Raw genomic sequence first — 26,252 nt, 5'->3', positions numbered from 1 at the left:
GCTTGCAATCTGGTCAGAGAGATAAAGCCTGCACCCAATACATGTTATGGGATGAGAAATAATAATATATGTGGGTTTCCTGCCTCCGTCCTCTCCTGCCTGCTAAAGAGAATTTGCTTTGCCCACTGTGCGCTGCTCCCCTCCTCTGCGCTCCACAGAGGGTTTTGAGTGACTGCTGAACCATTTCTGGGCTGCAAGCTGGGCCTCTTCCCTGGACTTCTGTAATCTAGAACTGGGAGAAAGGACAAGAGATTGGGGGTGTTTGGGGGTAACTGGAGACTAAGTGGATGAGTTAAGTGGGTGGGGTAGGGGATAAAAGGGGATTTTCAGAAGAGACGGTGTCCTGTGGAAGCTGTGTGTCCTCCGGGACGTTTGAGAGAGAGCAGTAAATAACCTGAGTCAGTGAGAAACCACTTTTGGCGACCAGACTGTCTCTCTGACCACCGCGTTAATCTGAGCCTACATCAGGGCTCAGTACTGGAGTAACACTTTGGAGCCCTTTCCATGTAGAAGGGAAGGTACTTAACCAAAGAAACTCCTTCTCTTCCCTCCCTGGCAGTTTTAATATTTGCGACTAGATCTCATTCCCGGTCACGGGGGCAGGCAAACTTCTACAATGACCTTCAGTGACCTCCCTCTCCTATATGGGTACCTTTGCGCGATACCCTCTGGTTCAGGGTGAGCTAGAACTAATGACTTGCTTCTAGTCCACAGAGTACAGCAAAGGCGGCGAGATGACAATTCCATGATTAGGTCACACAAGGCTGGGACTCCTACCTTGCTTGCTCTGTCTCTAGAACCTTCTCATTCACACAGATGGATTAAAGCAAGAGGCCCACGTGGCAAGGAGCGCAAGGCAGTCCTGCCAACCACCGCTGAGTGAGCTTGGAAACGTCCCCTCACCAAGCTGCATTCGTGATGACTCCAGACCAGCCGACAGACTGACTGCGGCCGAGGACCCAGTGACGCCGTGCCCAGACTCTGACGCTGACACTGAGAGAGTAGACAGGTGGGGTTTTTAAGCCTCTAAGTTTGACGGTGCTTTGTTACTCAGCAAGATGGCTAATCCAATCGTCTATTTACCTTGTCTTTCCTTTTGCTCTTTCTCCCAGAAGCTTCTTGCTCCTCCTCCAAATCGACCTAACCCTCTCCCGAACTCAAGTTTTGCATTCGGATGGCGTAGACACTGAATGAAGCAGGGTGTGAAGAACACCATGTCTACGGGGGAGAAAACACTGCTTTGGCTACGTTCGCTGTACCCGCCAGAGCCACTGCTTTGCCCTCAGAGCTCATAACCCACACCGCTTCCCTGCCAGAGAAACAAAATGATGGCAGCTGGACGGCAGCCCTCCTAATCCCGAGACATGCCAGGAGGTGCAGACGGCAGTGCAAACCCAGAGCATTGCTTCCTTTGAAGATCACTGGAAAGTGCCAGATCCCACACCATTTTCTGTGACATATGCAGGGGAATGGGCAAGATGCATATCGAGACACCTGTCAGGTCACATGCCTCTGGGAACTCTGCACAACAGAATACATTCTGAACGGTGCATTGCACTGCTTTATCTCAGAGGGGCTACCAAGTGCTACGGCGCTGATAGTCCCTTCAAGGTGCCACCAAAAGAGCAGGAATAGTCAGGTGTCTCTAGCCCGCGCTAAGGTGAAAGAGATCAGTAAGTAGCCCTGCGGTGCAAGGTGTGAAAGGTATTTATTTTCCTGTTCTTCCTCCAGGGTTCTGATCAGGAAGCAAATACACAGTAACGGAAAGAGAACAAGAGAACCCTGAGAAGCTAAGGCTAAGGAAACCAGATTTTCTACCAAGTACGACAAATTTCAAATCAATATTTCTTAACTGTCTTCTACAGTCTTAATGCTGTCGGGAGCATGAATCAAGCAGAACACATGTCCGCTGCCTCTAAGAGCTTATGGTCTTGTCACAGAGTTAAGATTATAATAGAACCAGAAACGTCTGGAATGGTTCTTCTCTTCCACGCTCCCCACCCAGTGCATAGCCAGGTCTTGTTGGTTCTCCCTGCACAACTGGATTGCTTTTCTCCCATGTTGCTTCTGCCCTAGTCCACGTCACCAGAACCTCTCCCCCAGATGACTCCGGCAACTCTTTCAGTACTTGTTTCATACAACAGTAATCTCTGTATCTCCAAAGGATTCCCAGAGTGCAGAATTAACATGCCTGTAAGTTCCTTCAGGGGCGAGCTTCTGCCCCTCCTCTACGAACCACCTCATGCCACACTCACCCCTCCCTGTAACTCACCACAGTCACCTTCTTTCAGTTCCTTAAACTCACCAAGCTTAAAACCATTAGAACCAGCGTCGGAACCTTTCACACCTCTGCATCTCTCTATCTAGAACATTCTAGCCCATCCACCTAAGTCACTCACACTCAGTACTTGGCTCTCCCTGACCTCTCCCCTTCTCAGACCTTATGAACTTACAATCTTAATCAGGGTCCTCTTTCATTGTCTCCCCAAGTTCCTTTTTTATAACACATCACGATTTATAATTATATATTCAGAAGTGTGTTGTGTTAGTTAATGCGTATCTTCCTCGCTAGACTGCAAACTCTGGGAGGGCAGGGACCAAATATATTTTGTTCAACTCTGTCTTCCAGTAAATGACTGGATGATACTCTCCCTCTGAATTTGTGCAGTTCTTTTTATCTACCTGTTACCCAGCATTTTTATTATAGTTACTTGTGTGCATGCCTCATTCTGTCTAAAAAATTTATGAGCTCCTTGAGGACAGGGTTTGTGTCTTATAAATCTCTAAATCTACCTTAGGTCCAACACACAGCCTACATGTAATTGGCACTAATAAATATGTGTTGAATGGATAAGACAACTTAATTGTGTCTTATGAGTCTTTAGAGATGGTTTCATGGTGTTTTGGTTAAATATATTAAAGAATGTGATCTCTTCCTGACTTTCTAGATATATAGCAGTGATGGTTCCATGGGATGTAAGCCAATATGATAAGATTTAAAATTTCTAACTCACAATGACTCAGCAATCTAATATACTCCCACAGGGAAGACATTGCAAGGATTTGTTTTGGTTTTGGTTTCAATGTACTTTATTTGTGAATGGAAAAGAAGTTTGCATCTCTGTCCTAGTAAAAAGAATTTTTCTTTAAGGGGGGGGCACATACTAGGAAAATACATGCTGATAAATTAAAGAGTACTTTTCTTGTGTTGCCTGTTCTTCTGTATTCCCTCTGTCTTGAATTGGAATGATTCACAACATCCTGTGAACTCATTATGCCAGATGAAATAATGGGGGAAACAGATTTATTTAAATGGACATCTATAAAATGTCTCTGAAGAAAGGGGGTCAGTGGAGATATATTTACCATGGAGCCAAAGAAGCTGATGCTTTAGGATTCCTCACAGACTCCGTCCAGGGCTCTATTATCATAAAATTTGCATAAGTGAGTATTTTAATAGCAATGAATTAATACTGCTTCTCCGGCCTCTCTGATATTGCCACTTTCCCATTCCCCTCCATCACATTCCTGTCACGTATGGTAAGTGGTGCTGCCATGGCATTTGGGGTATCACACTCAGAAGTGTTGGGGTACACCTAGTTTCTGGTTCATGATACCCCTGTATGAGGGTCACTGTGGGTAGCATGTATAGATAAGTCATTGCTATCATCCCAGTGTAGAAAGCGTGTCCAATAATTCCCCCTCTTCCAACTGTGCTGACTTACCTAGTGATGCGGCACAAAAGTCAGGGCCAGGAGTCATTCTGTTGTGTTCCACTCACATCCCAGAGCTCCTGGCACTGACAGGAGGGAAGGAGAGGGGATACGATACTTGAAACAAGTTATTATTTTTTAGATTTTGTGTTGGTGCAATTTGGCAGCATTTCCGCCTGTGTGATTTGTTACATCTTTTGTCACTCTAAACATTCACCTTAGTAACTAGTTTTAATTTTTTTAAAGGACCCCCCACATTCAGTGGAAGTCCCCACAAAAGCTGGATTTACTCCCAGCACCCCCCCCCTACAGAGCTACCTCTCTCAGAGTGAGAACTCAGGCTAACTGTCAAGTACAACTGGATCCTTAAATGGCCACTCCAGCAAGAACACCCGAGAGTAGACTGGATCCCTCACATTGGCCTTCAACTGATGCCGCCTACCTGCTGGTCCTCTAAGTCACCCCACAGGAACCCGAGGAACAATTCGAGCAGCAGTAGTTTGCTTTGATAATTACTCAGAAATGAGAAAAACAAAACCACCACCACCAAAAACCACCACCACCAAAAAGGCCTTATCTCCCACCATCCAAAAACAGGGCAAGAAATGAGACTATGGGTACAACTCCGAGTTTTGGGGCTTAAATTGAAGAAAATATAATCTCTCTGCTTCACAGTCCTTAAAGAAAAAGACACTGCACCCTTGATAAAATTGCTTTTCTTTGCATTCAGAGAATGATTTTATTAGTTTACACAGCACGTTCTAATTCTTCAGTATACATCCAGTGGCTCCCTTTAGACCACCATGAAGACACACACCATGAAGACACACAAAATAGAACACGCTATCTCTTGCAAAACCAGTGCTTATGAGGGTAATTTAAAGGAACACATCTTGTAGAAACTGCGCCATTTAAGGGGGGTGGGTGGAAATGTGGCCACTTAATGTAAATGGAGTCGAACGTTTTTATTCTCATGGGTCTTCTCAGCCAGGTTGTGTGAGTTTGTCCAAAGCAGTGGCATTCAAACGAGCTTTTTTCTTTCTTTTTTCTTTTTTTAAATAACAGTTCCATTGAGATATAATTCACGTATCATAGAAATCACCCTTTAAAGTGTGCAATCAAGTGTTTTTAGTTTATTCACAGAGTCATACAACCCTCAGCACTCTCTAAGTTTGGAATACTTTCCTCACCCAAATTGGTTGTTGGGCTTTTGGGTTATTTCTACTTCTTGGCTCTTATGAATAATGCTGCTATGGATATCTATGTACAAGTTTTTGTGTGGACATATGTTTTCATTTCCTTTGCATATATACACAGGGGTGGAATTGTTGGGCCATATGGTAACTCTATTTTTAACAATTTAGAGGATTGCCAAATTGTTTTCCAAAGTGGCTGCACCATTTTTCATGCTCACCAGTCGTATATAAGGACTCCAATTTCTCCACATGCATGTCAACATTTGCTATTGTCTGTCTCTTTTATTTTAGTCAACTTAATGAGTGTGAAGTAATATCTCATAGTGGTATTGATTTGCATTCCAAATACTTTTGATTTTGCATACCTATTAGCATTTGAGTATGCACCCCACGTTATGTGTGCTGGATTATTTATAAACTCATATACATAGACTACAGTACAAATGCAGCATGCAGTATACTGTATAAAACACTGACTAAAAATATGTTTTAAACACAAGAAAGTAGTTCTAAGATTTTTCTCCAAGATGTCACAGAATGGTCCTTTTTACTCTCTTGGAGTAATTCATCCCACTTGGAATGGAATATCTATCTAAAAGACTGGGAAGATTTTAAATAAGAATTCTGCTGACAGTCGAGGATTCTAATATTCTTTCAGTGGTATTTATGTGTTGGGAGCTCACCCCATGCACTGCATTCTACTAAGCACATTCCAGTATATAAAGTTCATAAGAGACGGTCCATGATGTCAGATGTCACAGTCTACCGTGTTCCGTAACCAAGGCCCTTTTCCATTTAAATTGGGAGCATGTGACCACATTACATAAATAGTAATTCACGGTACATATTACATAAAACACACGAAACTAATGTGACGTGTCTTAACAGTATAGGCAATAATTAATACGTGTGTGAGAAGCCATAGAAAGCGATGATTCATCCAAGTTCCATCAACTCACTGTTACAGAAACCAGCTTTCCTTTCTCATATCTGTAGCTCTTTTTTATAAGTACTAAATGGTGTTTGCATAATCTACCTTTTCTCTCCAGTTGCCTCGAAGATATTTTTTTTTGTCTTCATTATTCTGAATTTTTACTACAAGGTGTCTTACAGATTTATTTTTAGTTGTCATATGAGGACTTGATATGTCTCCCTACTGGTATGTTTCACAATGTTCAGCAAATCTAGAAAGTTCTCATCCATTGTGTCTTCCAATAGGACTTTTTGGTTTTTGTTTTGTTTTGTGGGCTTATTAGTTAATAACTGAACAATGCCAGTGAGCAATGATGATTAGTTGGAAGCAAGACAATCCCCAAGATGACAGAAGGATAAGAAAGAAATCAGTAACAGCATTAGCAAAATCTTGTTTGCAAATTAACTGTGAAAACAAAAGGATGCTGATAGGAGACACCCCTAATATATGCAGTGCCTGACTCTGAAAAGCAGTAGTAAGTCATATGCTTGTTCAGATTCCTTTACTTCCAAGGTGACCTCAACTAAGCAGTATCACTGGCCAGTTGGGGCAGCCCTTGTGCAAACAGATGTGATGAGCTTTGGTGACTGGTCTCATTGTAAGGATGGACGTCAGGCATCTTGACATCCACGAGCAATTTCTGCTTGATTTGAATGGATGGTGTGGTCCACATAACTTCCTCCCTTAGTCATGAATAACAACTATGTAGTTCAAAACCTGATTAACATTCAAAACCAAGAAAAGCAGGGAACCCAATGAGAACAAGGGAGGACCAATAGTTTCTGGACATCCTCAGCAAAAGAAGGAGCAACATGGGGTGGAGGCAGAGGCAGTAGAAGGAGGCTACCAGCTCTGTGGCAGGACAGCAGCTCGCACAGAAAGAGATCCAGGACGAGGTGGTAGCTGGAAGAGGCCACTGGACCCTCTAGCTCTAACAGCCTTTTTGTACATCTCCCTGGGGACTCTTGTGAGACCAGGAAACATTTCATCACCCCACAAAGGACATGTGTTTATCCTTCCAGGAGGCTCTGGTACTCAGGCTACCACACACAGCTCATGGGAAATGATGCAAGGATAAATAAAAGATTTACTAGGGCTCAAATTAAACTATAGGTCTCCAAGAATGAGTAAGTCAGAAAGAGCATTCTTTACAAATAAAGGAACACAGGCTGTAGGTCTTCCTAGTGAACTTGGCTCTAGGCAAGTCAGTCAATCTCTCCAGATCTCTCTAAGTCCCCCTGAATTCCTTTATCTTTGATATATGATATTACCGACCTGCCAAGGCTGTTGGGAAGATTAAAGCCTGAAATGTTTGTTAAGTTGAGCACAAAGAGTGCTCAATAAACGTGACTACTTTTCTTCTCCCCATATCCAGGTCTCCCCCTGCTTCTTCCTAGGAACCTGTGACATGAGGAGGCCATTCCTGAAAATTAATAACTAGAGTGAGAATGAACAAGCTAGCTCCCCTGTTATCACCGCACGATCTTACTACTTCATGCTCTCTCTTGCTTCTGTATCTTGAAAAAATAAAATGAAGAGGTTTTCGTTGTATACAAGATTTCAATCCTGCTGATTAATTTTCTTTCACTTTGAAAGAAAAGCTAAGTGGCTATCTGAGCCAAGCTCCAGTTGTTCTTACCACAGATGACAGAGTTACACTGAGGAAGCTGAGGCTCAGTACTGGCCAGGGCAAGAGAAGGGAATTTCAAGGTGACTCCAGGTATGGTTCGTGGACCAACAGCATCTGCGTGGTGAAGCTTGTGGAATCAGCTGTTTCTTAGCAAAACCCTACGTGGTTCACATGCAGATTCATGTGAGAGAAGCACAGCATGCCTCTCGTTTCCCTCAGCACCATTGGCCCTAATCCCCCTCTTCTAAGTCCGGGGTGGAGTCAAGAAAGCCTTTGCTTTGCTCAGTCCCCATTTTAATCCATTGTTGAGGGCAGTGTCTTTCAGAAGTCCCTGCTAGTTCAGGGATGAGATCCATCGGAGCTGACTTCCGTAACTGCCAAAGAACACACTGGTTCTCTTTGTCGGTGCGTGGGCCATAGTCCCACCGACAGTCGCGAGGGTAACAAGGATATAAAGGATCTGGATTCATAATGCCCAAGGCACACAAGCAAGGCGTAGTATATTCCTTAGACAGACAGAGAGCTACTTCCCCTCACCCTCTGACCCACATCCTGACCACATAGAAGGAGATCCTATATAAAGAGAAACTTCTAGAATCTTCGAAGCACTAAACTGAAAAATTAAAGATGCCGGATTTAGCAAGCAAATGGTATCGATGTATCTGCAGCTGCACGAACCATCGAAGTTGGTTGGCGCATCCTCTCGGCTCGTATTTATTAATATAATGCTAATTTGTTCCGCTAATGAGAGTTATAACAGAAAGGTAATGACCAGAAGCCCCATACAAAATGTTCTTCTTCATCTGTTTTCTTTTCTCTCTCTCTCTTTTTTTCCCTTTTAGCCATGAATTGATTAGAGACTGGACTGAAGAAAATGCAGTATCTGTCAACTCACTATAAATACGGACGGGAAATTCTGAGAGGGGTTTTTCTGTTTCTTTGGCATTTGTTTCAATGCGCCATGGATTTATGCAGAAATGAGCTGGGAAGCCAGTATCGTAAAAATGACTAAATGCGCGCATAAAAAATTAAACCTTTGTACCTTGGACCAAGCCGATGGTTATCCAGCTTCAGCCTCATCTCCATTTTTATTGAAAGCAAATTTTGCATCTATGTATGATTCAAAGGGTGCTTCATTTTATTCTTCCCCTTCTAAATGTGTGTGGCTGGGCTGCTCCGCTTAACTCTGTCCGAGGAAGATGATAAAGCTTGCCTTCGGCTCACATGTCCTGCTCACACAGCCAGCTCTGAAATCATATGCTATTGCACAGAGGTCAGCTGACTCAGACCAACTCTGTTGTCCACAAACATGCACAGATCTCCCCGTTTCTTAAATAAGCAACATAAAAATATTTTTCTCCTCTATGCTACCTCCCCAAGCCCTATCAGTCTCTGTCTTATTAAATGTGTTTATTTGCGTTCCGCCAATGGGTTTTAGCTACCTACTGTGAGGCAGGGTTCACTTTAATGCTCCTGTCTACACCCCAGGGTGTAGATCAGATCCTCATTGTGCACACAAGCAAACAGGAGAAATGCCTAAAGTCAAACAGCAAAGAAGAGAAAGGGTTGGGATGCTGTCTAGGTTTTCTAACTGAATATCCAGGGATCTTTTCATTAGCTCAGCGCTTCTCAATGTGTGGCCACTAGAGCACGAGCATGAGGGGTCATCCGAGGACTTTTTAGAGTGAATATTGTGTGGGGGTGCTCATCCCAGACCTACTGAACCAGAAACCCAGCAGTCCACATGACAAGCCCGCAGGTGAGTCGTTGTCAAGTTTGAGAAGGACTGCACCAGCCCAGAGCTGTCCTCTGCCTTGCCCTCCAGGACTTTTTTTTTTTTTTTAAGATTTTAGTTATTTATTTGTCAGAGAGAGAGAAGGCACAAGCAGGGGGAGCAGCAGGCAGAGGGAACAACAGGCTCCCCGCTGAGCAAGGAGCCCGAGGTGGGACTTGATCAGGACCTGAGCCGAAGGCAGATGCTTCACCGACTAAGCCACCCAGGCGACCCCCCCTTCAGAACTATTTGGAAAGACAGAAGATGCTCATTGTCAGCTTGTACCCAGAAGCCACTCCCTCCTTAACAACTTTGTTTCCATGCCTACAGCTTTCTAAACGGCCTGTTTGCACGCTCTCCTTTCTCCATTCGGCACACGTGCACTGAATGCGCTCGACGGGCGGGATGCTGCGCTGGCCGCATAGCATCCAGAGGCGCCGACACACAGAGCCCTACGTTCAGAGAGGACCGTGATGCTGAGCAACTCTCAAAGGACCATCGGTGATTTTGTCATGAGCGTCCCATCCTCCTGAACCCGGGAGGCATCTGACACTGCTGACCTTGATCCTGGTCGGGACTCTCTCCTTTTCTAACTCTGCCCTCTGCGGTGGTTCCTCTCTGCTTCCATTCGCTTTACCGTCCCCCATTCATTCCATCACGTGATAAGTCCTCCTTAGTTCTTCACTGGTATCCACCTTCTTTTCTCTTTACATACCTCCTCCTGTGAACCTTCTCAAGGCTTCCAACCTCCTGATTTTTCTGCCTCTTGATGGCGCCATCATTTTCCACTGAGGCTCAAAACCTCAGCTAGTCCTTCACCCCTCCTCCAATACCCCAAGCCCTAAATTAATCAGAGGCCAAGTCCTCACGTTCATGCCGCGTGTCTCTGGCACCTCCTTGCTTTCGCTCCCACTGCCAGCAGGTTGGTCCGAGCCTTCATTATCTCTTACGAAGGTTGCTTCACCAGCCACTTATCTGTCCCTCCCCATTCGTTTCCAGAACCCGTCCAACACAATCGACAGAGACATCTTTATAAAAACTGTATCACTAGCTTGCTTCAGAACTCTCATTGAGGGGCACCTGGGGGGCACAGGTTGTTAAGCGTTGGACTCTTGATTTCAGCTCAGGTCGGGAGCTCAGGGTTGTGAGATCGAGTCCCATGTCCAGTTCCACACTCAGTGCTGAGTCGGCTTGGGATTCTCTCTCCTTCTTTCTCTTCTCCTCCTGCCTGTGCTCTCTCTCTCTCTCTCAAATGGATGAACAAATCTTTAAAAAAAATATCTCTCTCATTGGTTCCTCCTTGCCTGCCAAGGTCAAACTGTCATTTAAGAAGGCACTCTACAACATGCTTCCAAATGAACTTCTGCAGGTCTTTTCCCCTAAGTGCTCCATCACTTCAATAGAAAAGACCACCAATAAAACGTTTCCAAATGCAACTTTTTTTTTTACTTCCATTTATGTGTTTCTTTCAGTTGGTTATTAATCTGTTGGAGTATTACCTGTTGACGTCCTACTTTTCTTTGCGATCTAACCGACGTAACATTTTCTCCATGACTCTGCCCTAGTTCCAGGATTGGGATATGGTTTGTTGCCTTCCCAATGTCTTCCAAGAGCTCTTTGCTTGTTCTTCCCCTGCTCTTTGTTATTCTCTTTTGCATTTGGGCGTTGATTATCACTAGCCCTGGAGAGCTGAATGTCTTTTGTTGTCCTAACCGGTAACCTTCTCAAGGGAGAAAACCATTAAATATCGGTTAAATGTAATTGAAATGTGTTTTCCTTCTTCTGTTTCTCCCTTACATACCACAAATGTATGATCCTGTTTTGTTCTTAACATCTGATTCACAAATCAGATTCAGCTTCCATCCCAAAGATCCAGAATTTACCTTTCACAGAGTCTAATTCAAATATATCCTCTGTTCCTTTTCTCTCATCACGTCTTAAAGCCAGTTCCCAGGACTCACAAGAGGTTGGTGTATGGTTTGTAAATTAATATCTTGATTATGATGCAATTAACCCAGGCAGATCTGGATTAAAATGTCTATACTGTGTGACCTTTGTCAGTCTTTCAGAAACTCAGTTTCTGTGCCTATATAAAGGGATGAATTCTTCCTACTTTGGAGGGTGCCAAAGCCAAATAAGACAATAAAATTGAAATGTCTAGCAGAATAGCAGGTCATAAAACTGGAGCTGAAGATTTGTTTTCATTTCACAGATAAAGAAACCAAGGCCCACTTCTTTGGTCCCCAGCTTGAAGGAAGCAGAGCCAGCATTAAAATCACTCCGGCTTGACTCTCTGCCAGGTCTTTCTCCAGATAAATGAGACACATCCCTCCAGTGGCACACTGGGCCTGATTGATTGAGGGCCTAGAAGGGAGCCAGTCCTGAGCAGGCCTAGGCTGTCCCCAGCCCTCCCTCCATGCAGGGTCAAGTCAGCACTTGAATCCCCTCCTGTTACACAAGGAGCCTCAAAAAGCCAGAGGAGCCATTCTGGAGGCATTCTGGTAAGTCTCTGGCAGCAGTGACCTTCTGGGTGATTTCTGTAGCAGCTGGGCTGACTCCCTTAGCAATGTAGGCAGAAGTCTGCTGATGTCTGACTTCTCAGACCTCTCCTGAGTGCTTCCGGGAGTCTCTGGGGCAGTTGTGACACCCTGTGGCCAGGTTGGCTCATCACAGCACAGCGTCCCTTAGTAAAACAAAGACTGCAGGAGACAGGTGCAGGGGAAGGGAGAGCTGCTCGGCTGACGTCGTGGAGCATGGAGCCTTCTGGCTTCAGTTCACACTCACTACTCCTCCACCGCCCAGCCCCACTCCACTTCCATCTCCATTAGACTTATGCGTAGCCTTTTCGGCCTTAGTGAATCCAGAATCCCCCTGAGAAAGGAAGGAGAAAGAACCAGAGGGGAAGAGCACAGGAAAGGACACCAAATCAACACCAAATTCCTCCCGAGGGTCCTATCTTCCTCTCCACAGCATCCTACCCAACCCAGCAAGTGCACTGTATACTGTAGGTGCTCAACAAATGTTACCGAATGTTGAATGCATCCCATGTCCCACAGCTTGATCAAGGGTTGACAGTTGTCATATGCTGTTGTGTTAAATTTAATCAATATAAGTCAGTGTCATACTTGTAAAATTCTAGCTTCACTCGAGCTCAATCTGTAGTGAGCCTCCAACAGCAGGAATGAGGAGCCTTACCTGTCACCGTCTTCCCGGAGAAGTTTAGAAGACAGGATTCTGCATGAGTGTGGATATCACGAAATTCTTTCCACCACAGCAAGAGGACGCTATTCGCGGATGTTTGGGCTTTCCGTGAGCTGCCATGCTTCTGTCCAGCAGTATTTTTCACTCTACCTCCTTCCCCCAAGTATTCACAATCTCTTTGCCTTCTCTTCTGGAAAGGCCCCTAATTCCAGTTTTATCTTTTCCTACTTGCCTTTATCCTGTGAGAATTTTTTTTTATTATTAAATAATCGAGCACCATCGCAGGAGACTGAAACGAGATTAAATCTAACTAGGGCCTCTTCTAGGTAAAGCACACAACAGTGTGTAGCTTCGGGTGAACAGACAGCACAGCTGTCAGCAGAAGTCAACTCACTTAACAGGATTTGTAATTTTATGAAGTTAGTTATAAAAGCACCATCACATGACTTCTGCTGGAAGAACTGACAGACTGAATGTGTCTTTTGGCCTATGTTGATTTCCAGAAGTGTCTTGGAATGTTACCATCTACTTTTATCAGATAATGAAAATATAAAATAGAATAGAATAAAGTAGAAAGAGAGAAAGAACAAGCATCGGGATATGGTGATCTTCCCATGGTTTGAGAACAGTTCGGAGAGTAGGCAGAGTATGCCAGCAGTGAGAGACCAGAGTTGGAAAAGAAGGGCCAAGTTCGGTGTCACCTAGACAATTCAGTCCACTACTGCTGGCTACCTTTCCAGACTGTTGTTTGGACACAGTGCTCTGCTGGTCACTAGACCTTACCCAGCACCTATGACACGTCCAATCTCAACCTTGGTTTACCAAGCTCTTGCCTCCTCCAAATTCTACCCCATATCCCAATGCTTTAGCCATCCTGGCTCTCCTGCTTTTCCTCCATCTGCCACAGGACCTTTGCACATGTTGTTCTCTCTGCTGAGAATGTGTACCCCCTATCCTCTTGCATGGGATGACCTTTCACTTCATTCAGAACCTGCCTTAAATGTTACTTTTTCAAAGCTCACCCTTCCGCCTGCTTTCCATCATGTTCCATCTCTGTCCTGTTGTATTTTTCTCCACTTCATTTATAGCTACCTGGAATTATATTACACATTTACTCTGTTATTATTTATTATCTAACTTTCCATGAGGCCCGGGGTCTTGTCTTTTTTAGTCAGTGTTTAGTTACATGGTAAGTGCTCCATAAATATTTATTGACTGAAAGGATTCAGCCTACTTGGCTTTTGTCTGAATCCCTTCCTGCCCGAATTTCCGTTTTGCAGATGACTTATGAAGAGGAAAACTTATTTACCGATTTTATATAGTAATACAGCACTCTATCTGTGAAAATTAATTTTCCAGTCTGTAAAATAAGATCGCATCCATTTTCTTAAGTGACATACCAAAGGAGTACAGATATTCCTCAACTTACAATGGGGTCATGTATCAATAGACCCATTGTAAGTGGAAAATATCCCAAGTTGAAAATGCATTTAGTACACCGAACCTACTGAACATCACAGCTTAGCCCTGCCCACCTTAACGTGCGTAGAGCACTTCCATGAGCCCACAGCTGGGAAAAATCATCTAACACAAACCCTATTCTATAATAGCGTGTTAGATACCACATGTGATTTATTGAATGCTACCAAAAGTGAAAAACAGAACGGCTCCATGGGTACAGAATGGTTGTCAGCGTATCAGCTCACGCTCACGATGCCACCACCTGGCCTCCAGACAGAGAATCTTACTGCATATCGCTAGCCTCGAAGATCAAACTTCAAAATTCTGAGCACAGTTTCTACTGTACGCATATCGTTTTCATACATCTCAGCGTCATTACATCCCAAGTCAAACCGTCATAAATCAGGGGCCCTCTCTAACTGGAATTTTGGAAAAGGAGAGGAATCCTCATCACTTACTATCTGTCCAGCATAAGGCCAAAGGCTTTCCAGATATTTTGTGATTTATTTCCCTCAACCACTATGCCGGTTGGCAATATTATTTCTATTATACATATGAGCAACCAGGCAGAGATAGAGTAGTTTGACTAAGGGTTACAATGGGTTGAATGTGTCCCTTAAAAAGATATGCCCAAGTCCTAACCCCCGGGACCTGTAAAGGTAACCTTATTTGGAAATAGGATCTTTTCAGATGTCATTAAGTTAAAGATCTCAAGATGACGCTGTACCGGATGGGGGTGGGCCTAAGTCCAATGACCGGTGTCCTTATAAGAAGAGGAAAGGTCACAAAGACACAGAGAAGATGGCCATGTGGAGGTGAAGGTAGAGCCTGGACAGATGTGTCTACAAGTCAAGGAAAGCCAAGGGTTGCTCACAACCCCCAGAAACGAGGAAGGAGGCATGGCCTCGAGCATGGCGACGGAATGCTTTTCTTTGCAGCCATTTGTAACCTATTTAGCTAATACAAAAATCTTGGCTGGCAAGTGGCACAGCACGGACTTGAACTTGGATCTGTTGCATCCAAACCTTGAGCTCATCCCCCCTCCCAGGCGACTCCTCTGAATTCTACAGCAGGGAGACCATGCTTGCTCGACACGTTATAACAATGCAGAAAGATGTAAAAGCAAAGCCCCGTAACCAAATGAAATCGGCAAGCATGGTTGTTACCTTTGGTCCCATTATCATCTACATTCATGCCCAATGTGCCAAAGAAGACCTCACACTAAGGAAACTCTCCGGTGATTCCAAACTGAAAGGGTTGCAAATGCCAGGAAAGAAAGAAGCTTGCCGAGGAACTCCGCAGCAAGGGCTACAACAGCAGAAAATAATAAAGAGAGATTTCACTGGAGGGAAAGAGCAGCGGCTCCCTTTGAAGGGAAATATTCAAAGCACAGAGCAAACTTGAAAAGGAGGCGTGAAAAGAGACATGCAGGAGGGGAGTCGGATTTAGAGGACCATGCAAAGCTAGGGAAAAAAAGAGAGAGAGAGCGCTAAGATCATTTTCAAGTTCATTTTCAGAGGGGGAAAACTCATACAGCCGACAGGTTGCCAAGTCCCGTTTTATGAGATTCTAATGAGGGGATGAGTTATTTCCGAGCGCCTTCAAACAAGGTGGAAATGCATGAGAGCAAGGCAGGAACCCAAGGAAGGGGTTAAAGGAAAGCCATGCATGGAGAAGATGGATTGATTTCTGGGGACAGATTAAAAGCAATCATGTGTACACTTGACGAGGTGATAATCAAGGTCACTGGGGAAATTCCGGGAGCTGCCTGGGAGGAGGTGAGTCAGGCCAGCGTGGAGGCAAGTGGGGAAGAGCCTGGACCATCACATGGGGGGCAGGTGGGCGAGTGGGAGGGTCGGGAAGAAACCACAGAGGAGCGTTCGCTAAGTCTCAGTGCAAACTTCCTGACAGGCTGAACTTTATTACATCTCCGTGTAACTCAAATTTCCAGTGACCTTTCGCTGTGGCACGAGTGAAGTAATTTCCTTGGAGGAAAGGTGCTATATAAACGTAAACATGTAAGTCAGCACCGGACAGAGCGCTAGCAAATATGTACATCCCCGAATCCTCCCACCCAGATCCCCAAGAGACAGGCTGGATGTGACCTCACGGATCTTTCTTTTCATCTTCTATTTATGGGAATTGTACCTGACACCATCAATCTGGTGTACCCTCTCCAGCTGGGAAACTCACAAATAAGTGATAGGACTGGAGACCACACTGTTTTAATAAAAACACTCTATGAGGTCAGGTGTGACCCCGCCTGTCTGGAAGCATCATCATGTGGCTGATACTGGGGAGCCTGGAAAGGCCCTGATCAGGAGAGACTGGGTTCTGATGGAAGAAATGTGACTTCACTCTCGACACAACTCTCCCGAAGCAGACCCTTGTACAGATCGAGTTGGCCCATCTGCTCTGCGTGTGCGCACGTATCTCCGGCCCTTTGTGTATGTGGCGTCTGCTGCCTGAAACAGCCTTCATGGCTCTAGTTGTCAAAAGCCTGGTTATATACTCTGTAAGGCCTGAACTGGGTGTTGCATCCCTATTTCAGTGCTTCTGTGATTTCCTTCCACCAGCTACCGTAGCCCAGGATCTGGGAATCACAGGTCAGAAGGGGGAGAGCCAGGTCCCGCCTCCGTTCACCCCCATCGCACGGCCCACCCCACAGGGCCATGCTTACCAGCAGCGTCAAATTACCTACAGATAGAAAAGACACTCAGGGTGATTTTCTCCTGGCTGTGAATTAACTAAAAAGGTCACCCCAAAATGTGATTTTTTCCCCCAAGGAACAGTGATATCAAAAGCTAATGAAATCTGAACTTTACCATTTCCACTGAACTTTTCATGTCATTTTAGGATATGAAGACAGAGAAAAAGAGATCATGGAAAAAGGGAAGAAGTGGAAGTCATGAGTTAGATCTTAAGAGGCTCTTCCATTCGTAGGCAGCTCCCAATATTAGGCCAAACACCAAGTACAGTTGTGCCATTTATAAACCGAGGACATTGCAGACTTGGGGAAGAGAGATGTTATGTCAGCTGGAAAAGATATATTAAGGGAAGGTGTCGGAGGTGGGGAAAATGGGTGAAGGGCAGTGTGAGGTGCAGGCCCGCAGTTAGACAGTGAATAAGCCACGGGGATGAAAGGTACAAGTCTATCTAAGAGCGCCGTCTGGTGGCAGGTGGTAACTCACCTGGGGTGAGCAGAGCATAGCATACAGACTTCCTGAATCACAATGTTGTACACCTGACACCAATGTACGTTGTGTGTCAACTATACTTCAATAATCAAGCAATCAATCAATTTTTGGAAAACTAAAAATAGAAAGATTGTATTACCTACGATGTGTTTGACTCTGTAATTGGTGTCACCTCCTGGGTCTAGCATAGTGCTTTGCTCCTAGCAGGCACTCAATGTCTATTAGTTTAGCTTGTGAATGAACAAATGAATGAATGAAGAGGGTTGAACGAGATCACTGCTTTTCCTGGCCACAGATCCCTGGGGGCCCTAATTACAGAAGGGTCCACAAAATTTTCTGGCACTGAAAGTCAGATTTTTTTTCATCTTTCAGGACCTAAATGGTCTCTAATGACATTTACTGCCTACATTTGTTCTCCGTGCTGAGGGAAAGAATGATTATAAAATGAGGGCAGGACTTGTAGCTCAAGGAAAGGGTTCAGGTCAGAAGTGCAGGGAAATAAGGACATGCCAGATAGAGCAGGGTCCCTGGCAAGCAGCAGGATCCATGAAGAGCAAAATGAGGGCTCTTAGAATAGACTTCTAACTCTTCACCATATACTGCAATAGAACAAGATACGCCGCACTCCCCATTGTCTGATGGAGTGAGGGATGCGAGTAGAGTGTCAAAAACACACCCATGTCTTCTTCATACCACATCTCTGGTTTACTAATTCTCAAACGTGAAGTGTGTCAGCACTAAGAGTTATCAGTAGTACTCATATGACAGCATGAATGGTCATTTATACAACACTAAAACCCAGGCTTTTGGAAAAGTTTGTTAAGATACAGATTCCCTAACTCTCTCCTCACAAATTCAGTAGGTCTGAAGTTGGAGCCCAGAAATCTCTATTTTTAATGAAAGCCCCATGTGAGTGTGATGAGGGTGGTCCTGGCACCAAACCTGGAGAAAGATGTTCTAGCTCTGTTTATTACCCCAATAGACCTGTCTGTGTCATCATGCATTTAATGAGCCATATCGAGAGTGGGAAGGGTCTTTTAAATCATCCTAGCCTAATCCTAACGGTTTACAAATGAGAAAACCATGGTACAAGGATGTTTGCTGCTCTTAACCAAAACTATTTAAAGGCAAGACTATGCTAACATTATTTTTTCGACGTTTGTTTATATTAAATTCTCTTCTCTGGCATCAAATTAGTCTCCTGCACCATTTAGAATTTAAGAGTAATTTTATGGTTCATAATCTGCCCCCTCATTGAATCTCCCATCCAGACTTCTGTTTCCAAAATATGCATGAGAAATTGCAGGCTTTGGTGGAAGCATACTGCAGTGGTAAGCCCCATTCCATTGTTCCCTTTAGGATACTTGTTCCCTCTCTTTGAGCTCTATCTTCGGAAGGGGGATAAAAAAAAAAAAAGTCTACTATGCAGAAATATCATGATTAAATAAAATACTTAAAACTTCTGGCCCATAGGAAGTCCTCAATAAACATTAGTTCCACTAATAGCATACAATCATTGATCCAATTGCAGTAACACATTTTTGTTTTTAAAATGGCAAATCAACACTTCGCTATCAAAGTTCTGTTGCCAAGGACTTGCATTTTGAGACAATAAGCTAAGTCTTGAGGCGCCTGGGTGGCTCGGTTGGTTAAGCAACTGCCTTCGGCTCAGGCTGTGATCCCAGGGTCCTGGGATCGAGTCCCACACTGGGTTTCCCGCTCCGTGGGAAGCCTGCTTCTCCCTCTCCCTCTGCCTGCTGCTCCCCGTGCTCATGCTCTCATGCTCTCTTTCTCACTATCTCTCTCTCTCTCCCTGTGTCAAATAGATGAATAAAATCTAAAAAAAAAAAAAAAAAAAAAAAAAAAAGCTAAGTCTCTGCCTTGGTCTCGGTCTCTCTCTCCGTATAGTTGAATCACGTTCAGTTGGGTGATGAACAATTTTCAATCTACAAGAACAGCAACTTCGTACAGCTTCACCTAATGTGTCTATGATCGATCTTGATGACCCCATAGCCTCATCAATCGCCCCAAAATGTAACAGTTCTCCTTGTAGCTCCAGTTGTCAATCTTCAGGGTAAATTACAGGATATCAACACATGTACAATTCATTAGATGTGTTTCTTATCCTCAACCCTCTTCAAGAAAATTTTATATTGTTAATATAAAGCCTTTCTTAACTTTAGTCAGAGGCATCATTTCTCCTATTGTTAAAGCCAGTTTGGATGGCTCTTTTGAACTTCTGGTGTCTAGTCCTTAAAGCAAAAGAAAACAGTGGTTCTCAGAGGTCACGGGGATATTGTTCTTGACTATCGACCCTGAAATCCAAACAGCTGTCAGACTGCAGGAAACATCAATTTTGTCAAATGATCCTAGCCTGAATTCCCGTCAAAAGGTCAATAAATTGTGTAAAAACAGGACCCCTTATGGAATGCAATTAGAAATCACAGATCAAAGGTGAGGGCAGGCCAAAGGTAGCTTGCCAAGGGAAGAAGGCACAGAGATGATTCTCACATTTGGGAAGAGAGTAAGGGAAGCACTGCTTAAATGGGAAGGTGATTCTAGCGTTTATTAACAGTAAAGGGTCACAATACAAATTGTTTCCTACCAGTGAGCAATTGTTCCTGGCGACCAAAGAGGCAGATAGACCAAGTGCAAAGATCCTTTTTCACAATGTTTGCTCTGAGCCGAAGATACACGACTAGCTCTTTAGATTTCTTTTTAATTCTTTTTTTTTTTTAAGATTTTTATTTATTTATGTGACAGAAAAACAGCCAGCGAGAGAGGGAACACAAGCAGGGGAGTGGGAGAGGAAGAAGCAGGCTCCCAGCGGAGGAGCCCAATGTGGGACTCGATCCCGGAACGCTGGGATCACGCCCTGAGCCGAAGGCAGACGCTTAAGGACTGCGCTATCCAGGCGCCCCAGATTTCTTTTTAATTCTTAAAACAACTTTAAGTAGCATTTATAAAAGGAGAGGGAAATGGGATAGAGATGGGCAATGTAAATGACTAAAATGTGACAACTTGACAAGTGAATAGTAAAAATTCATTAATCAGCTGAGTATTTTTCTGAATATAAAGCCAAATATAATAATATTACCAATTCTATGAATGTGGGGAAACATTAAATCATTGACGTCATATAAACATTGGATATAGCTTTGCCAGGGTCAGCATCAAATCCAATCAATAACAAAAGGAGACAAGGGCTATTGAATTCTGTATTTATCCAGTGATTGGGCATTGCTGAAAGTGTCATCTGCTGACCCACCTTTGTCTCACCTCCCACCTATCACTCAACCCTCTGCAATTTGTGTGGTCCCTACCTCTGTAGAAACTTCTCTCACAATTACCTGGCTCAGGCTGTGATTGATGACCAGTTTTCATCATCATCTACTGTACTGTAGTGATTGATACTCTCATTGACTTAATCTCCCTATCCCCACCTCCTGAAACTCTTCGCGAGCTATCCTCCACATCTCTGGGAGTATTTTCTTTCTTTCTTGTTGAAATATTTTCTTTTGCTGATATTAACCCCCTTTACATGTATGCATATCCCAGAAATATTAATCCTCCTTCATCTTTCATTTAACAAATCTCTCTCCTTGGGTGTCCACCTGCTCCCATGACTTTAATGTCTATGTTGATGACGGTTTCTTTGCTTTGACCTCTCAACATTAAGCTCACATTTCTAACTCTGGTCTGAATCTTCTTAGTATGCCTGCCCGTCAGTGTCTGGGACCAGCTCCAGCTGTCCAGATGTCAACCAGAGTCCCGGTTGCCCTGTTAGACCCAGACAGGATTGTTTCAAAGGCCATGGAATGTTCGTTGTCTTCACTATTCTGGGTCAGCATTCTGTCATCTACACCTGGACGGCGTGTGGTCTTCTCATGCTCAACATATTACAAGGAGTGCTCTTGTCACATAATCCACCTCTGTTCATGTATACTGTGTTGTCTATTTCAGTGAAAGCCATAGCAACCATCAAATCATGATAAGTTGCCGACTTCGTAATCAGCTTACCTTCTTCTCCCTCATACCCATACCTCACTGGACAACCTCATACCAAATCTACTCCTAAACAGCTCTCAGATGTGCTCCCAAATCTTGATTCCTACCACTCTGGTCTTACACAGCCCCTTGTCACATCTTTTTCTAAATTGATTTTAGGCAATAACTCCTGTTTTTCATCTCCCCGGCCCTCTGTTCTACCTTTAACGCAAGAGTTAGTCTCCTACATTCTTGGCAGAGGGAACTTTCTAGAAGGTAAACCTGCTACTGTTACTCATATTTTTAGATTTCTTCAATGGCTCCCCATGACTGTTTCACAAATCATTCAAGACCTTCAAGCTCTCCTGAAACCCCTACTCTTGATGTTATAATTATTTTATCCACACTGCCAGGCCATCAACTCCCACAGCTCCAATTTTCTCTCATCCCAGAACCACATCACCAATTCCCTATGATCTACCTCCACGGCTGGGTCAACTCTACCTGCAGCTGGGCTGTCACCTCCAGAAAGAAGCCCCAGTAGGTATTTGTAGGCACAATTAACAATTCGCTCACAAAGCAGTTTCATTGTACTTTTAGAAGAAGACACAACATTTATTTCCCCACTCCATCCCTTCATTAATTAAAGTTAAAAAGATATTTTTTGAGTGCCTACTCAGTGTCGGCATTCTTCTATGTGCTAGGGAGCTGCTGTGTTATAAAGCCTGCCCAGACGAGCTCACTGGGGTTGACTGTGCACAACCTTTCCCAATGCCGCATACAGTGATGCCACAGTGGTCACTCGAAATTGGCCATGATGGGAGTATTTGCATCCCAGAAATCAGCAAACACATCAAATCAAGGCTCCTCTCCACTCCCCCACCACCCACCTTGCCCTGAGAACTATTTTGCCAGAACTCCATGAGGGTACACACAGACAAAAATCTCTGCCCTGGTGAAACAAATATTCTAGTGAAAGAAAGAATACACATTCCAAATAAGAAAATAATTATTTTTAAAAATTTTTATCTATTTATTTGTCAGAGAGAGAAAGAGGGAGAGCACAAGCAGGGGAAGGGGCAGAGGGAGAGGGAGAAGCAGGCTACCCCCTGAGCAAGGAACCTGACTCGGGACTCGATCCCAGGACCCTGGGATCATGACCTGAGCCGAATCCAGATCCTTAACCGACTGAACCACCCAGGCATCCCAAGAAAATGATTCTTAAGATGTCCAAAGTGCTAAGTGCTAAGTTCTGTAGAAAATAAAAAAGAGCAAGGTAGGGTAATCTAGGATATTGGAGGCATCATCTATGTGCATAGTAATATCACCATATTACCAGCCAAGAAAGGAGCAGTGTTAAGGGAAACTGGCAGCGAAGAGGAGCTAAATTCATGCAGAAGTCAAGGGCAGGGCCCCAGGGTCAGTAGAGATTTCAGCCACTGGGGGTACTCTAATGCACAGAGCTCGATGCATATATTACCCATTTTCATTTATTCCTAGTGCCTGACAGAGCACAGTAAGTTCTTTTTATATTTTTAAGAATTATTTATTTATTTATTTGAGAGAGAGAGAGAGCGCGCGAGCCTGCAAGAGCAGGGGGGAGGAGCAGAAGCAGAGGGAGAAGCAGACCCGCCCTGAGCAGGGAGCCCAACTCGGGGCTGGATCGCAGGACCCCGGGATCAGGACCTGAGCCAAAGGCAGATGCTTAACTGACTGAGCCACCCAAGTGACCCCACAGTAAGTTCTTAATTAAGATGAAGACAGAACCTTCTAACAGTAGCCAGGTAACTAGTTCTGCTGTGCACCTGCTATGTCGTTCTTCAGTTATAATTTGATTGAAATCCACAACTCAGAAGGATCAGTGCTTCCCTTACCGCATTTACAACAGCACATTAGCTCCCCTAGACCCCAGGAGATGGACGGGAGTCTACACATCCATTAATGATTTGAATTGCCTTTAATAACACCCCCAGCATTACTTCACTCAGGGCCTCTCAAACTTTAATATGTATCCGAAACATCTGGGGACTTCCCTATGACACGTATTTTGACTTAGTATGTCTGGGGTGGGAAGTACAATTCAGCATGTCTATTCGCCCCCCCACATAACGCAGATGCTATTGATTTATGGACCCTACTTTGACTAGCAGGATTCTAACCAATGTTTGTTCACCTCTTTCAGTAGGAAACTTAGTCCTGGAAAAATGTAACTCCTTTGTTGGGTAGCTGTGTTCTCCTGAAAAGTTTTTACTTCCTTTTCTTTGAGGGCTGGCTCCCAGTAATATGTTCCCCTATTTCCCTGTCCTAACTCTTGCAAACAAGAGGACAATTCTAATCTCTCATCCACAGGACAGCGTTTCAGTAACTAATAGCGAGTTTACTCTGTCTGGGCGAAATGCCCCCATTCTTTCTGCAACTCATTCCAACAATGCAGCTGTGAGGCTTCAGAACGGGGCAGGCACTGGTCTTCAGGCACGCTCCAGCCGTCCAGAGGTCAACCAGAGCCCCACTGCCCTGGGAGATTCCTCTCCCATGGCCTCCAAGTCCAGAAGACACCGTTTGCTGTCACCATGCTGTAGTTCTTGAAGGTTTTACTCTCCAGTCACCTCTGATTCCGATCCCTGCTTTTCCTGTGTCCTTGTACTTGGCTGTTCGTGTTAAGACTGTGCTTTGATCCTCCTCCTGACAACAGCGTAAGCATGGGGTGCATCACGTTTCCTTGATTTACACAGAGAGATCCACCAGGTCCTTTGTGCTCTTTACTTCATCACTCTCATTCTCTTCTCACTTCTCTCCTATTCACAAGGAGAAAAAACATGGTTCCCATCTGCTCTTCAGTCTTTTTTCAATAAACACGGAGAACTGACTCCGTGTCAAATACTGCTCTAGGAGGAAACATGCACTGAATGTAACAAGCAAGTCCTGCCTAGCGAGGAGACCAAGAGGAAACAAACAGTACACACCATGTTGTCAATTACTGTTGTGAGTTAGGAAGACAAAGAAAGCTAGTAGAGAGGTGGCATGAGGGAGGGAGATATTCTTTAAAATCAGAAAATCAGGGAAGACCTCCAAGAGAGGGACTTGAGCAAAGAGGATTTCAGCTCCTTCTCTCAGACTCAGGTCTAGGGGTTCTGCTTGCATTTTCAAAGACCCAAGCCGGAGATGTGCTTTCTTCTGGGAATAGGCACAATCTCTTCATCTCTCCTTCTTCTCCCCCCACACCACTTTCCAAGAGAGAAAGAACAGGATGAAGAATCGACCCCCCCAACGGACGATGCTGTTTTCCCTTTCCCTGGGCAGAGCGGTAAGAGCCTGCTTTGGATTTTAAATGTGGGGTTTATCTATTAAATAACTCTCCATAACAAGGCTCCAAACAGAATGCAGCACTCCAGGTGTGTTCTGACCCTGCGGAGGAGAGCACTACCAGCCTGCCCCTTATTTTAAATACCAGCCACTTAGGAATGCCGCACAAGATCACATTAACTTTCTTGGCATCTTGTCATTCTGTTGACTCACTCTCAGTTTACAGTAAACATCGGCCTCTGAGCCTTTGTCACATAGCAGCTGCTGCTTTCTGGATATCTTACAAATGGGCTTGCTCTCTTAATGAGAACCACTTCTCTGCCCTTTGTAGCCTGCTGAATACCAGGCTTTAAAAATAATAGAATGATAATAAAAATCCCACATAAATGTAAATTGGCTTTCTGATTAGGTTATGGGGTGGGGGTGGGGAGAAGCACACCTTGGCAGAAAATGCTGCAACAAATCAGTAAGGACTCCCACATCGCATCTACATTGCACGGATACCTTGTAGCATCTGAGATTAACTCTTTGACCCCCCCCCCATTGGTAAATAGTCCTCTTTCTAACCTCCTTTTGATTTTTGGTTGGGTTTAAATCCTACATCCTAGAAAAATTAATTGGCTTCCAAATCCATAAAAGGATTGAAGGCATGTTTCATACCCTCTGTGTTGAAAAAGCCTCAAAAGGGAGTTAGGATTTTCTCCTGGTTTGGTATTAGAAATAAGCAATGGCTGGGGTGTCTGCTAATTTAGGAGGGCCCACATATTGCAAATACGTAAGCGTACAGGGGACAACCAATCTTCGGACAACAAAAAGAAAGCGACTATAAAGTGTCATGAGAAGTTCTTCTGACACACGGGTTTTGACCTTCTTGTTCCTTCTTTCTCCCACGCACTGCACGTCTGCCTGGATCATATCATTTATCATATCCCAGTAACGTTCACGGTGTTTCCAGGACCAAATTGTAAGCTACCAAGGGCAGATACCAGCCCCGTTTGGTTTTGTAGTCTAGACGAGCAGCTGTTCTCAAACCATTGTGAGCGACATCACGGGCGGGGCGGGGGGGGGGGGGGATTGTTCACACACACAGTACGCTGGGCCCCACCCCTCCATTTAGGATTTTGTAGGTATAAAGGGGGCCTGAGAATCTGCATTTCAAACAAGCTCCCAGGTGATGCTGAAGCTGCGGGTCCAGGGATCACGCTTCGAGAACTGCCGGTCTAGAGCACAGGACAGTTGTCTATTTATATAATGGCCTCTGCAAACATTTAATGAAAAGGCAAAAAGCAAGAAAATGGAGGGGAAAGGGGGAAGAAATAAAATGTGCTTAAAGAAGTAAGGTTAGATCTGAGTTTGGAGTCCTCTTGGAATATCTCAAAAGATTGTGAAGTGGAGTTTTACATTCGAAATCTAAATCCGAGATCCTTTCTTTTTTCCCCCACCTCACAGATTTGCTGGAAATGGTTTAGGAACCAGATTTGTGCGTTTCCTATTTTAAACACCGACTGACAGCAGGAGGAAAAAGTCCAGGGTTCCACGTGAAGAGAGAGAAGTTTAAAAGAACTCCATTATTTAGCACATCCAGGAAACTTCATTAGTTTATCTCTTTCTCTCTGGGGCAGAAGAGGCAAATTTTCTGAGCTATCACCATAGCACATGCCTCATTCTCATCCAAGGAAATGTCTCTTCACAACTAAGGGCCAAGGTAGACATGTCAGCCCATCTGTTACCTGTGGAACATTTCCATTTTTCTCCAAGGCTTCCATGTTGCTTCATCTGAAACTTTGGTGTAGAGCCATGTGGACCAAAGAACCAGT

At 44.3% G+C, this 26,252-nt stretch overlaps 1 protein-coding gene across 3 annotated transcripts in view; it reads right to left on the bottom strand.

Annotated features, from left to right (window-relative positions):
• AGBL1 (AGBL carboxypeptidase 1) overlaps positions 1–26,252 on the bottom strand; it is a 708,586-nt gene that overhangs the window by 247,398 nt on the left and 434,936 nt on the right. Inside the window, exon 22 of one of the 3 annotated variants that reach the window (XM_044388398.3) lies at positions 22,145–23,927. The exons of the other annotated variants lie outside the window; for them this stretch is intronic. Within the exon in view, the coding sequence (XP_044244333.1) occupies positions 23,892–23,927 (36 nt within the window). The 3' untranslated portion in view covers positions 22,145–23,891. Of the gene's footprint in view, positions 1–22,144; positions 23,928–26,252 lie in introns of those variants that run through there. 3 annotated transcript variants of the gene reach the window in all.

Source organism: Ursus arctos, unplaced genomic scaffold (genome assembly GCF_023065955.2).
Source record: "Ursus arctos isolate Adak ecotype North America unplaced genomic scaffold, UrsArc2.0 scaffold_28, whole genome shotgun sequence".
In the NCBI taxonomy this organism is placed as follows: domain Eukaryota; kingdom Metazoa; phylum Chordata; class Mammalia; order Carnivora; family Ursidae; genus Ursus; species Ursus arctos.
The sequence above is the reverse complement of the archived record's forward strand: the minus strand, read 5'-3'. Positions and strand labels throughout refer to the sequence as shown.